The sequence below is a fragment of the Ciconia boyciana genome, chromosome 16 (genome assembly GCF_034638445.1).
Source record: "Ciconia boyciana chromosome 16, ASM3463844v1, whole genome shotgun sequence".
Lineage (NCBI taxonomy): Eukaryota > Metazoa > Chordata > Aves > Ciconiiformes > Ciconiidae > Ciconia > Ciconia boyciana.
Window position 1 is genome coordinate 12,271,199 of NC_132949.1, and position 13,824 is coordinate 12,285,022.

The following is a 13,824-nucleotide window of genomic DNA, read 5'->3' on the forward strand; positions in this document are numbered from 1 at the left end:
ATGAGCAGGATGCCTGCAAGACTTCTCTGTTCCTTTCCTCTGCTGCTACCATGGTGTAGAAACCCTCCTCTGGTTAGCAGATGGGCCAGGCTGAGCAGCAACAGCACAGCTCCTGCTTCCACCCAGGCTCAGACTAACCCGGTGTTAAGGATGATCGTGTAGAAGGACCCTGTCTTCATTCTAGTTTGTGGCTGACTGAAATAATGGAAGAAACATGGTGCATATTTATTGCCTTTCTGAATGTGATCTGTGGTTTCTGGGGTGTCTCCAGGGAGTTTTCCCTAAATTCAGGTTAGAGGGGATTTGGGGGCATTCCTTCTAGGACACTATCATTTTTTTATTCTCTCAGCTCCCAGATAACTCATTACTTGGCTTGCCTTCACTCAGGGGTGCTTGTTTGGATCAGCAGCCCAAAGAAAGTGTCCTTTAGCTTTGTATATGTGCATAGCAGCTATTCCCTGTCATCTCTGGCTGTCACCGCTGGGGAGTCCCTGGAGCCAGCTCTGTGCCACAGGGTGATGCTGACCCACCTGCAGTGGCACTGGCAAACCCCTGTGTTAGCCCCAATGGCTGGGGACAAATCCACCCCTCTGTCCTGTCTGTGCCAGGTCTGCCCGGCCCTGGGGAGCTGCACATCTGGAAAGTAACTTCTGTTTAACCACCCACACCTGGAAAAAAGAGCCCACATCCAGGTATCCCAGTCTGCGGTACTGGAGAGGATTTTCCCTTCCACAGAACTGCTCAGAGCTTGTGGGTTGTCTTGGCTGGTTATGCCCCATAGAAATCTTCCTTGCATTTCTTGCCCCATGCACAAAGCTTTAGGGGTTCAACCCTCAGACTTCCCTGGTCCCTCTCTTTGCCAACAAGCACAGGGCTGCCGTATTCCTGCTCCTGTGCTGCACTGTCACCTGGCACAGCAGGCATTTTTGCATCCTGTTCCCAAGCTAAAGGTTTATTCACTCTCACTTTGAATGTACCATGCAGTCCAAAACAACTGCTGAAATACACTACCGGGGGCACAGCAGCTCTAGAGCTGTCAGCAGGTGATGGATTATTTAGCAGTGTAAAAAGCCTCTGGGTCCCAAGAAATATTTAATCCCAAACCAGCACCAACAGTTGAAAGATCGTGTTGGGCAAGACAACATGACCATTTCCTAAGGAAGCTACCTTGACATGCTGGCAGATGTAGCCCCTCGCTCCTGGCTGAGCCAAAGCACAGTCCCCAAGCCTTAACATCCCCTCATAGGAATCACAAAGCTGCAGGATCTCAGCAACGGTGTTCGGTTCTTCAGTACTGTTTTTCACCTTCATTTGCTCACAAATAAAAAATTGTTGATGCCCGCCAATGCTAGACTTAGGCAGCAAGCATTTTGACCCTGAAGGAAGCTGAAGTTAGGAGGCTCAGAAACAAGTCAGGAAACACCTGCTTGCACCAGCTGTTTTCCTCTGTGACCTGCTGCATAGGGCAACAGGGGGTTTAAGGGGTGACCAGTGGCTCTTCACACCTCTGTGTCCTTGGGGCTTCATTGGGGGGTTCATGTACCCTGGCACGCAAGCCAAATGCTTACAAAGCCAAGAGACCATGCACTGGGTTGGAGTGTGGTCTGTGGTGTGCAGAGTCTACTCTGTACAGTTGTAAATGATGTAGATGGATTATAAGTTATTTGTATAGGTGTCAGAGATGATCTGTATCAGAAGGTGCAATCCTCTTAATGCCAATTAAAAAAAAATAGAAAAAAACCAGCAGAAACTGTCAGTTTGGTTGTTTTTTTATGTTTGCATGTGGCTGGGGTGGGTGGGGAATAAGCTGGTAGGAACAGAAAGACATCAGTGTCGTTTGGCCCTCTACAGCTGATGTCTTTTCCTCCCCACCTTGGGGCTACATGCTATGTTACATAGAGAGAGACTTCATGGCCAAAGAACTCTTTTGTGACGGGATGGGCAGAAATGGCTGAATTGCAGAAATTTGGAAGCAGGAGTCTGTAACCACCATGCCCACTGCCCCTCGATTCCCCTCTGTCCCTGCAGCCTGTTCCCCTCACAGTCTGTCACTTCAAAGTACCCTATTCCCTTAGCGGGGCCAGTGCTTGGCCCAGCACACGTAGGCTTGGGCTGGGAAAGGGGTGAAATGTTGGCTTTCTCCAAGCATCCTCTAAAGCCCACTGATCCTACTGACTGCAGGAGCTGCTCATTGATAGAGCAGAAACAGTTCATGAACTTGTGTTAATGAATTAGCACAGCTGTGAGAGAGAGAATTTCACAGGTTCTTTTATTTACCCCTTGAAATCACGGGCAGCTAATGCAGATCACAGAGCATCCATAGTACAGGGACAGTGTTCAGGTATACCCTGTACCCAGGAGTTACCGGCTTCAGAGCAACTCCATCTCCTGCACGGGGTCTGGGTGCAATGCCTGGAGGAACACGGCAGATGGACCTCAAGGGGATAAGGGTGGATGCGATTGCCTGGAGACTGGGAGAGCACAAGAAACCTGAGTGTAGGGTGCATTCATAAATAACAGAGCCTGGAGGTAGGGCTTGCAGACGCAAACCCTTCTGTTACAGCTGTGTTAGGGGTTTTACCTGGCAGGATTCCCCACCTCCCTCCAGCTCACTGGAGAGACTCCCAGCCTTTCAAAGGCCCTCCTGAATACATTTATTTAAGGCATTATATCACCCTTGTCTTTGTTACACCAAAATGCCCTCAGCTCTTTCTGTATGCCCAGCTCAATGCCGAGCAGAGACGCAAACAGCTCTCCAGCGGACGGTGGCTGATGCCGAGCTGGCTTGGCCAGAGTCCGTGTGTGTCCCTGTGTGGTGGCTTGCTGTGTCACCCCATGGTCCTGGCCGCGTCATGCCAGGTCTGGCTCCCAGCATGAGTCACCGCCACCTCCTCCTCCTGCACAAACTCGGACCAGCCCAGGCAGCAAGCAGTGCTTTGGCACTTACAGATAGTTAAGGCAATCCCCAGCCAGCTGCCTGTGAGCTCTGCATTCTGAACAACCTCCTCCTTCCATCACCGCTCCCAAAATACTGCCTAGGACAACCTGAAAACACCCACTGGCTGTAAATTATTAAACACTTTGTGAAAAAAGAATAAAAATCACCTCTTTTCCAAGGAGCATTCTGCACCAAAATTAAAACCTTCAGAGGCAGAACAAACCCAGCAATAAGAAATCCTGGTATAGATCACTTTTACATATGGAAAGAAAATTAATTTTCCACCAGGCCTGTGTGAAAACCCATGGACTGATCAAGGGGGAGGACAAGGCTGCATGGCCACCATTAACGGTGGATCAATGTGTCTTCATTGTCCGACGTCCCCAGCAGCACCACTGCAAGGCGCAGGAATAAATCAGCTCTAACAGCAGTGTTCACGGCCCCATCCATATTTCATATCCCACCGGGGTGACTTCAGCAGCTCAGGCAGCTCTTCCCTTTTCTTGGCTGAACTCGCTGAGCCCTCCACAGGCACCCAGTGTCCAGGTGGTTCTGCCTGCCTTTGCCCTGCGGCACTCAGAGGACAGACCGTAAAGCCAGACAAGAGCAGCCTTCAAGCACGGCTGGGATAAATACAGAACAGGGGAAAAACCCCTCTTAGAGGTGTTTCAAAGCAAGGAGAATGCAACCTCCCCATGTCTTGCTTTGGATTCCTCAAAATCGAGGCTCTACTGGTTTCTGTGCCGTGCTACGCTGTTGGTATGTGTTTTCTGGGTGACCCCAGGGGCTGGAAACAGCTGCATGGGATGTCAGTGTCATGACGGCTCCTGTGAACACCGTTTGCATGAACACGCGGCACAGGATGCAGAACAGCCGGCTGCAAAGCACTGTAGTAAGGCAGGACTATGAACACATCACTCAACACATGGGAACAAAAATGAAGTGTCTGTGCTGAAAGAAGTGTGTTCCCCATCACGAATGATGATTTAAGAGATCTGACCTCACTGAGCTTCTGAATTCAGTGATTTATGAGCCAATTTTTATGTGTTTCCTTATATCTTGCCCACTGCCACAGCAGAGGCATTGCCACATCCGCAGGGAGTGCTGGAGACCACCAGCACCTGAATAACTGTTCCCTTGTGTAGACACATGGTCTAAGTGCTCGGCAGCCAGCCCTTCCCGAGCTCTGCAGCGCTTCAAAGGAGAGGAGCAGAGCGAAGGCGTTAGCACCGAGAGGAGCTGTGAGCGGAGAGCTGTGGGGGCCAGGGGACATAGCTGCAAGCCTGGGTCAGCTGCCCTAAAGCAGCTTAAACCATCAGGGTGTGAAATTCACTTGGGAACACTCCGGATAAGCCGAAAGCCAGGAGCAATGCAAAAAGGGATCGGTGCTTGCTGTGGGATTAGGATGTAAATTTGTTTTCTAACCTTCATAGAAATAAGCCCTAACAGCACTGGGAGCCAGACTGGCTGACTTCTACAAGGGAGTTATGGGGTTAGATTACAGTCACCTGTGATAAGAGGGGAGCAGATATGGCTGCCCAGAGGATGGAGCAGTTACCTGTGAGTGGGCAGGGGATCCAGGCCAGCCCGGCCAGCAACAGGGAGGGACAGAGGGAGCTCCAATGCCTGAGCAAAGCATCTCAAACAAAACCCAGCACCAGATTGATGCCTTATTCCACTGCAGTGACCTGCTCCATTGCCCAGGCCGGGTCAACATGTCCCTGCGGCGCAGGGCTGAAAGCAGGAGGGTTATTTTGCAGGGGATTGGGCTGGGGAGTACCCAATGCCAGGGGGCTGCCTTGCTTGGAAACACATTGTGTGGAGCTGATGAGATTTTATATGAAAAAAGGAAAGCCTTTCCTCTCTGCTTTGTGACCAGCATGGAAGGTTTTGGTTCTCAAAATCCATCCTGACTCTGAATTGAAGAGTTTAGCTTTCATTTTTCCACATACGGGGAAACACTGCAGCAAACAACGTCTCCTTTTGGGACCTGAACTAAGCTGGAACATTCCTGCCACCACTTCAGAGAAAAAAATCCCCCATGTCCCTTATTTTGTGTGTGAGAGGCAGCAGAGCCGCTCTGCTCCTTCTCGCAGCGGCTGGGACGCTCCGGCACGAATCGCCTGGCAGGGGAAGGCACGAGGGGAAAGACCTCTGAGCAGGCGACCACAGACATCCTACAGGCATCCGCGTCCTATCCCGTGGCAGCCTGGGCCTTGATCTTAGCCAGGGTCTGCAAATCTCATTCTCTCCAGGATGAGGATGAAAATAAGTGACTGTAAGGATGGAAAACAAATGTTAATCTGGACAGGAAGCGTTAAATCTGAGCTGGGGCTGTGAATATTCAGGCTGGGGCTCACAATCAGGTTCTGCAGGCCGCTGGCCATTTCGCAAAGCCTGGCTCCCCGCCCGACGCCCCTCCCAACACCCTCCCGGCGTGCGTCGTGCACCAGGTGGGGCTCCTCGGCCCCTCCACGGCCCGCAGGACCCCTTTCTGCCCCGGGGAGGCCGCGGCGGGACGCCGGGGCTGAGGTGGCCGCTCTGAGGAGACCGCGGCGCGGGAACGGGGCGGGCGGCGGCCCTTCCCCTCCCGGCCGCAAGGCGGCGCTCTCCCGCCCACCGCCCGCCGTCTCCCGGCAACGGGGCGGGCCCGGGGCGCGGCCCCGCGGGCGGCGGCAGGTGCGGGCCGGGGCGGGCCAGGCCGGGCGGCGGCGGAGGCCCGCGCCGCGCAGGTACGGTCACCGCGGCCCGGAGGGGTGGGGGGGTTCCCGGAGGTGCGTGGCCGCCTCGCCGGTGCCCGCGGGAGGAGCATGCGGCGGCGCCATGAGCGAGCAGTGGGACGTCGGCCGGGCCCTGGCCCTTTCCGGCCTCTTCCGTCTCCTGCAGGGCGCGGGCAGGGCTTGCGCGGCCCCGTTCCTGACGCTGTACCTCCGGCACCTGGGCCTGCCGGCCCCGCTGGTGGGCGTCGTGGCCGGAGCCAAGCACCTGGCGGCAGCTCTCTGGGCTCCCCTCTGCTCCCGCTGCCCCAAGGGCCGCAGGAAGCGGCGCCTCCTGATTGCCAGCTCCGTGCTGGGCTCGGCGGGGGCCAGCCTGCTGCTCACCCTCATCCCACCTGCCGATGGGGACGTGGGGTACAAGTACTGTAACGCCAGCCAGCAGCCGGGTGACCGAGGGGCCGCCACCACGGTGCCCAGTCCGGGCATGAGCAGCTACAGTGTTTTAAGCATGAGTGCTATTACGAATGCAAAAGCTGTGTCAAAAGAAACGGTGAAAACAACTGCTGACATTTTGATAGCGAGCAGAAAGCCAACACTAACCAGTTCAGCCTTCCAGGGATTATTTGGCCCGACAGATATGCTTGAGAAAAAAGGCAGAGGGGTTGGTGAAGGGGATACAAAGACAAATGACTACTTGGATGGTCCCTCCAGCTGGATAACTTCTGTGAAAGCAGTTAACTGGGAGACACGAGAACCAGAAATGCTGGCTTCCTACAGACCTCCCTTACAGGGACTCAAGAAGGAAATGAGCAGTCTGGGATCTGCTGCAATAGATCTTGCTGATAATGCTGAAGAAAGCCTTTATGCTACTGAAAGTAATGAGCTCTCTTTGTTTAAAACAACTCTTCCTGCTGTTGAAGATGCTTACGTGCCTGGAAACCTTTCAGACCACCAGAAAGACGCTCAAGTTGTCAGCTTCGAGGCAGTGCAAAACATCTTTCAGGACAGAGAGCATCAGATTTTTCTAATGGTACTGGGTGCTGTTGTGCTTTGGGAGCTCTTGGCTACTTCTCTCGAGTGGACAGTGGATGAGAGTCTCTATGAATATCTCGACTTCGTTGACGCGACTGACAGGTATGGCAGGCTGTGGATTTGGAGTTACCTGGGTGCATCTATAGGCGCCTGCAGCATTGCCGTATTCGTGGATCAACTGAATTGCTTCCTCAGCAGTACAATCACCCGCCTCGCTGTCCATTTCTATGGCTATGCTCTCCTGATAACACTCTCGTTGCTTGTCAGTGTCTTTTTTCCCATCCATGTTCCCAAGAGAACCGACCGTGTTAACAAAACCGCCAAAGCCCTGGCCCTACTGTGGAGCGACGGCCGAGCGATCCTGTACACCATCACTGTCTTCCTCACTGGCGCAGCTGGGTCTGCGGTGCACAACTTTCTCTTCTGGCAGATGCAGGACCGAGGCAGCAGTGAGCTGTACATGGGGCTCTCTGTGGCCGTTGGGCTACTTGCTGAAATTTTGCTTTATTTCTTCAAAGGGAAGTTGCTGAGGACTTTCTCGAGCAGCAAAATTGTTGCAGTCAGTCTAAGCCTCCTGGCAGTACAGCTTCTGTGCTACTCCTTCTTGTGGACTGTGTGGTCAGTTCTCCTTATCCAGATTTTATCCGCCTTCAGTAACGGTGCTTTGTGGTGGGTGGTTAACATGACGGTGGATGACATAGCCACTCCAGGCATGGAGAGGTGTCTGCACGCTGTTCTCTGGGGCCTCTGCTACAGTGGAGGAGCAAGCTTGGGCAGTTTTGCGGGAGGATTTGTTGTGAAGCACTTTGGCCTGGCAGTTCTGTACAGGGTGTGCTGCGTGTGCCTGGTGCTGTGGCTCTTCTTGTTCCTAATCGTCCAATCTAAATTGCCGCGGCAGAAAAAAATTAATTATTCTCGTCTCCTGGCTGCTGATTCCAGTGATATGAGTGATTCTGATGAGGAGAATGAGAGGGACTGGCTGGTAAAAGCTATGAAGGATGAAAGCTTTAATAGGAATTGATCACAACAGCATGGAATCAACTAATCTGTACTTGAATGTAGGGAGTGGAGTTGTAATGCGGTATGATGAAGATGCCCAGAAATGACCATTAATTCTAAAGTGCTAAATATATACAGTATATATCTGACACGACAGATTTTTATTTAAAAAATTTTATAAATCTTTTTATTTTCTTAATTTATAGCATTCTTGTAGTAATTTTTCCTTTTTAACCTAATGATTTTGCTTCCAAAATCATAACAAGGTATTTCAGGTATACCTTTGCTGAAATGAATGTAGCTAAGTTTTTAGTCAAAAAGCAAACTTGAATTGATTTCTTGCTCTCCAGAGCTGATGCTCTGGAAACTGTGAATGAAAGCTGTGACCTGTACTTCGACATAATTGAATGAAAAATATTGTAATGCTAACAGCACACTAAACTTTTTCAAGGTGCTATGTCTGTGAACTCCTTTCGCTGAATAAGGGATGTGAATAAAAAAAATGGTTCATTTGCTCTGCTTTGATTTGTAAAATGAGGTTTTGCTACAGACTGTCTGTCTTCTCATGTTTTGGGATTTATGTATGTTTCTGCATCAGCATCTATTGGAAAAAAACCTACCATGTCTGCTCACAGTCAGTGCCTGCTGGCTGTCCAAATTCAGCAGAGCAGCCTGCGGGCCTCCTTGTCTTTATTTACCCAAGGTGGCACCCAGGTATTCAGGGTGACCAGGAAGCAGTCTGCCCTCCTGGTTTGAGTCACTTCTGTGGGCTGGGAATTAACATAGGGGCAATACTCATTCAGAAGGAACTTGGCACTGACTGAATTGATCTGGTTGAAGCTGGTGATCCTCCCTGGGCCAGTTTGGCCTGAGGGCAGGCCTCTTCTCACCTTTCCTATTTAGAACTAAATCTGTGTCCTGAACAGGGCCTGCTAAGTCCAGAAGGATCCTCAGGCTGCCTTATCTGCCTTGCCTTAACCTCAAAAGCACACAGGTTTCAACACCTCTTCAGTAGGTAAGATTTGCTTACAAATGAAAAATTGGTGGTCTGATCTCATTAAAAGATCTCTGTCAGACCTTAAACGGGGCTGGCGGAGAAGCTTTGAGCCTTACAGTCCTTTCAGTTACCATCAAAAGCTGCTGTCGGTTTATTAGGTACTTCCTTGGTCAAGGAACTACATCGTTCCTTTGCAGAGGGATAGATTTTAATAACACCTTCCGAATGTTTTACAAGCCATGAGACACCTGCAAAAAGCAGAATATTTACTTAAATGCATAATTAATATGTAATATGTAAGTGGCATTGCAGTCTGTCACCCTGCTGCATTCTGGACTCAGTAGAAAGAGGCTGGAGACAAGGAAAAGCAATGCCATTGAAGATAATCTCTTTCTCTGTATGCATCGATTCCAGATTATCTGTACATCAAATGCTTTCAGGGCAATTAGCTCTCTGTTTTCCTGGCACAAATCACTATGCCATACAGAATACTCTACTAGAATGACTCTATAGATAGAATTGTCCTCATTGCAAGAATAGTTGGAACTTTTTATTAAGATGTTAGCTTCTCGCAGGAATTCAAACTCAAGTTGAGAACAATTTTAGTGTCAAGAGTTTATCCCAGCCTTATTATCATGTAATACCTCAGGAACTCTAATTACTTGTTAAAACGAGTATCTGACTTCAGTCTTGAGTAACATAACTGCAAGCAGCAAATCGTAGAGCCATCAGTGCTTTTGTGAGATGAACGCTGCAGAAATAGCTGGAATAGTTTAAAATGCGGTTGCTTCTTTAGCTGGAAGTGACTGCCCTCATTTGAAGCCAATTAAATGGGTGATATGTGCTCTTTTTATCTGCTTCAGCACAAAATCAGCTGCTGTAATTCCAGTTTTGCAAAGAGAAACCTTGAAATGAAAAGTGCTTGTGCAATCTGTCCTGCGACCGTGGCGGAGGGGTGATAATGGCTGCCTGGCAGAGCTGTGGTGTGACTTCCCTGGGCTCTTACCTCTATGAACAGGGAGGATTTAAGGTATGGCCCAAAGCTTAACTTCAGTGTAATAATCTTGCATAATAAGAATTTTTTTTTAAGTTATTAATCAAATAAACACATTTGGTGCTGATTCAGGGGAGAATCATATTTATACAGTTTGAAATATGTTCTGAATTGCAAACCACTATGGAAGTGGACATGGCAGAGGACTCATTCACGGAAGAAATTGCACCAATTTGATTAAATCATTTTCCACTGGGGTTCACATAGTTTCTGTGTGTGAGCTCTACAGTATTGGTGACTCAATTTCTTCTCTGGTGGTCACAGACCCTGCAAGCCAAAACAGTAAGGAAGGAAGGGAGCTTAAATTGTTCTGTGTGAGACTTCTTTGCTCTGAGCATGGCTTTATTGTTCCTGCAGAAGTAAGAACATGCTAAGGCATTTAATGCCATTGAGAATAAGATGTAACTGAGAAGAACCAAACTGCCTTTGGGGAAAATAGATTCTCATTATGTATTTCCAACCACGTCAGCAGTTATTTTTGCATTACTTTGCAACTATTTGCCAAAAAAATTGATGTTGAAACTTCTGTTTCTTTAAGTTTTTATTCTTAAACAGCAACTGTAAGGTTAAAAGTGATTATAAAATCACATAAGATTTTACTGTTTGCCTACTTCACAGTGAACTTTAAGCAAATTTCAGACGATTATATGTAGAAATACTTTTTTTTTTTAATCCCTTAGTGTCAGTCGAGGGTCTAAGCTGAGCTGTGTCCTTCTCTGAATACAATTAGATTTAATTGAGCTCAGGAGGCAAACCATAGTTAACGTTGAGGAACGAGTTCCGCACAATGATGGTCTTTGTAGCTCTTAGATTTTAAATTTCACATAGCTCAATGTATGTGTACTTTGTGAGAGGTTTCAAACGATCTACGTAAATCAGTTTTATTAGATGAGACACCATTTGCCAAAAAATGACAAAGGCCTCTTTGCTTATCATGAAACAACTTACAGACCCTGCAGGTAGTTTCAGTATACAGCTGATGCAGCTGAACTGGAATCTGAGTAACTCATTGCATCAGACACCTTATCTTGCTTTTTAAAATTTTGTTTCTACGTTATAAGGGAAGTAAAATTGCACATTCTGTCTTTGTAGCAGTTATTTTAGGATGGGATATTGCAGTGTTTCCTTCACTTCCTCTCTGTGTGCAGCTCACATCTGCGATTGACTTAAATAGTGTGGCGCTTTCAGAATATGAAATTAGGTAAAACTCAGTGGGCACTGATCTCTAAATGAGATCTCTAAATTTTTCTTGTGGATCTGATCAGCATAGTAAGATCCTTTTGAGTGTTCTCCAAAGATTTCTATAATTCAGCAAACCACCACAGCATGTTTCTTTGTGGACTGTAGTGAAATCTGCCCAGATGAATTCACAGAGAGGTTTTTTTATTTTTGTAATGAGTCGTTTCCCAAAATTGTAGATATGGTCCATTTAAGGTAAGTCCATTTAGGTGTAGTTTCACAAGAAGGGGAGAACGATGTTTTTGAGAGCTGTGGAGTTATTCTGCATGTTCTGAATCTTAAAAGCAAGAGCTCTTGAATTGTCTTTTCTTCCGTGACGGGGTGTAAAGCCTCTAAGGCACGATCCATGCTGTCTTCAGTGTTCCTAGTAAAAGTGTTTCTCGTTTTGTTCATCTTTAAAGTACAGACAAGACATTCCCACTCTGATTTGAACTCTTAGGTGAATTATGATTACAGCATGATACCGAAATTCTGTGCCTTTATAATATGGGTCCCATACAGACTTCTTAAAAGTATTATAGGCAGCTCCTGACTATTACTGGCGTGAGCACTAAGTGGTACTAATGCAGAGCAGAAAAAAGAGTCTATCTTGAAATATCTTGACTCTCCCAGCTTGGCATCTATATTGCTGTATTTATCAAGAGGGAGCCAATGTAAGGGAATCTGCTAATTCAGGCTGTACATTTCTCAGGGAACAGATAAATTTTTTTGTGCATGGTTTCTCCCTGGGGCCTGGTTTTGCTGTAATAAATTACTTTTCTAGCCAAGGGCAATTTTTTACTTTTGGTTGTGGAGACCATAAAACTGTGAACCCAAATGTAGAGGTGAGTAGGAGGCAGCTTTAAAAGTAACCTTTGCTTCACCTTTAATATTTAGAAATCTTGCCTGAAGAAATCAAGGAACAGAAAATGTAGTTATCTTATCACAGGGAAGTTGTTGGGAAGTCGTTGGTAACATGGTTTCATTTTTGAAAATTTGAGAACTTTTCTACCTCTAATCAGGTTGAAAGGTCAGAACTATGGAGGCAGTTATAACACCGAAAATAGTAGGCTTGTGTTAACACGGGTTTTTATTGTTAGTAAAAGGAATTTTGAGCCAGGAAACACAATCACATGCTGAAATAACTTTAATATTCAAAGCATGAATTGAGAAACATGAACCTGATTTTTTGACAAATCCTAAGGAAAATAAACTTATTAAATAACTCTAAACCAGTTATTCTGACATGTACATCCCTCCACAGGAATAGGCATTCAGGTCCTTGGGACCACAGTCCTTTCTCAACAAGTGACAAATTAAAATATTCAGCTTCCTTCTGTCATCAAGATGTGCCTAATTGAGTTGGCAGCCAAGGGCCCTGTGAGCATCACCTTGGAAACATTTTTGAAGACTTGGAATTTGTTGAATGTACCTTAGCGGTATCTGTTGTTTGCTGTTGCCTACTCAGGTAGTTTCTTTAAAGAGCTTAAAATGACCGTGTCCATCCTAATGTCCTCCAAGCTGCATTTTAATTATCTTTGTATTTGTCAGCACCTTTCAAGTGCCTGGGAGATTGTATTACTGTTGCTTGGTACTGGATGATGTTCTGTTTATAAGCTTATAATGTATGTGTACTTTCTGTTGCTTGATTTCTACAAAGTGACTGTATACAGGGAAATACTAGCGCTTTTAAGAAACATTTTGCTAGTGCCCTGAAAGTGTTGCTGCTAGTGACTCTCCTCTCGTGTAGACCCATGTGAAAGTCACCTCAAGACCCATTAAAACTTATCAGCCGTGGATTCGAGGATGCAGAGCATATCTGGGTGAAGGAAGAACCACAGGGTTCGCCTGTCAGGCAGTTTGCCTGGGGCACACTGTTTCTGTGGTGCACTTGATTTGCATTTACCTCTGCAAAATGGATTTGCACGTCACGATTACATTCAATATGGCAGACCAAATAGCGTGCGTTAATTGGATCATAACTCTGGACTGTTTGAATTAATCCCATGGTTTTATTAAGAATAAAGTGAGCATATAGAATGTGTTGAATTCAAGTTGCAGCCCACAGCAGATCTGGCTACTCGTGGCAAAAGTAATCCTGTAGAGTATTCGACTGAAGAACTGATTAAAATATTTACATGTTCATTTTCCCTGCATTGTGGAGCAATCAAAACAAGGTGAGTCACTTCAGACCGGAGTTCATAATTATAGTGATGGCAGATGCTCATCATTTAATGAGCTGAGGAACAGCCAGTTGGTGGCTATTCTTACCTTTCACATTAAAACAACCAAACCACAACATCCTGAAGTGTCTGTGTCCCTCATCTGGGCTTTGCCTGTCTAACTGGGAGCCTGGGACTTAAAATTTCAGTGCAGCTGCCTTACAAAACTCAGGGCATTCCTCAACAGTTCATTCAAAACTTTGTATTTGTCAAGAAACACCATTTCAGCTGTGGGGCGGGTTACAGCACACTTCCGTGGCCTCGTGGCTTTGTGTTGCTCCTGTCCGAGAGGTGCTTCTGCATTCTCAGAGGATTGCTGGAGCAAGGTGCTGCTGTGGCTGCTCACAATTCACTGGCTTTCAGACGCTGCTGCTGCACTTCTATCCCAGAGCAGCAGCTCCCATGTCCTTTTTTTTTTTTTTTTCCTTTTTTTATGTATAGACTCTTAAGTTTTGTCTCCTCGTTTTGTTTATATGCCACAGTTATCCTCAATTAATGAAGCACAGTCTCCCTTGCACATGTTCTGGTTTAAAACACGGGACCGGATCAAAAGTCAGCAGCTCCTCTCTGTTTTGGAGATGGGAATTCCAAGATTTTGCTCAGATTTATGTCAGTTCCAGTAAGGATGTTTCATACGGATTAGCTCG

General features: G+C 47.1%; 1 protein-coding gene across 1 annotated transcript; it reads left to right on the top strand.

Annotated features, from left to right (window-relative positions):
• Positions 1-5,682: 5,682 nt before the first annotated feature.
• MFSD6L (major facilitator superfamily domain containing 6 like) lies at positions 5,683-8,161 on the top strand. Its single transcript, XM_072881057.1, has one exon. It carries the CDS (start codon positions 5,762-5,764, stop codon positions 7,706-7,708), a length of 1,947 nt encoding a protein of 648 aa, XP_072737158.1. The 5' UTR covers positions 5,683-5,761; the 3' UTR covers positions 7,709-8,161.
• Positions 8,162-13,824: the final 5,663 nt, after the last annotated feature.

Bases quoted from the DNA above. Each gene is read 5' to 3' on its own strand.
- MFSD6L (XM_072881057.1), top strand. From the start codon at position 5,762: ATGAGCGAGCAGTGGGACGTCGGCCGGGCCCTGGCCCTTTCCGGCCTC.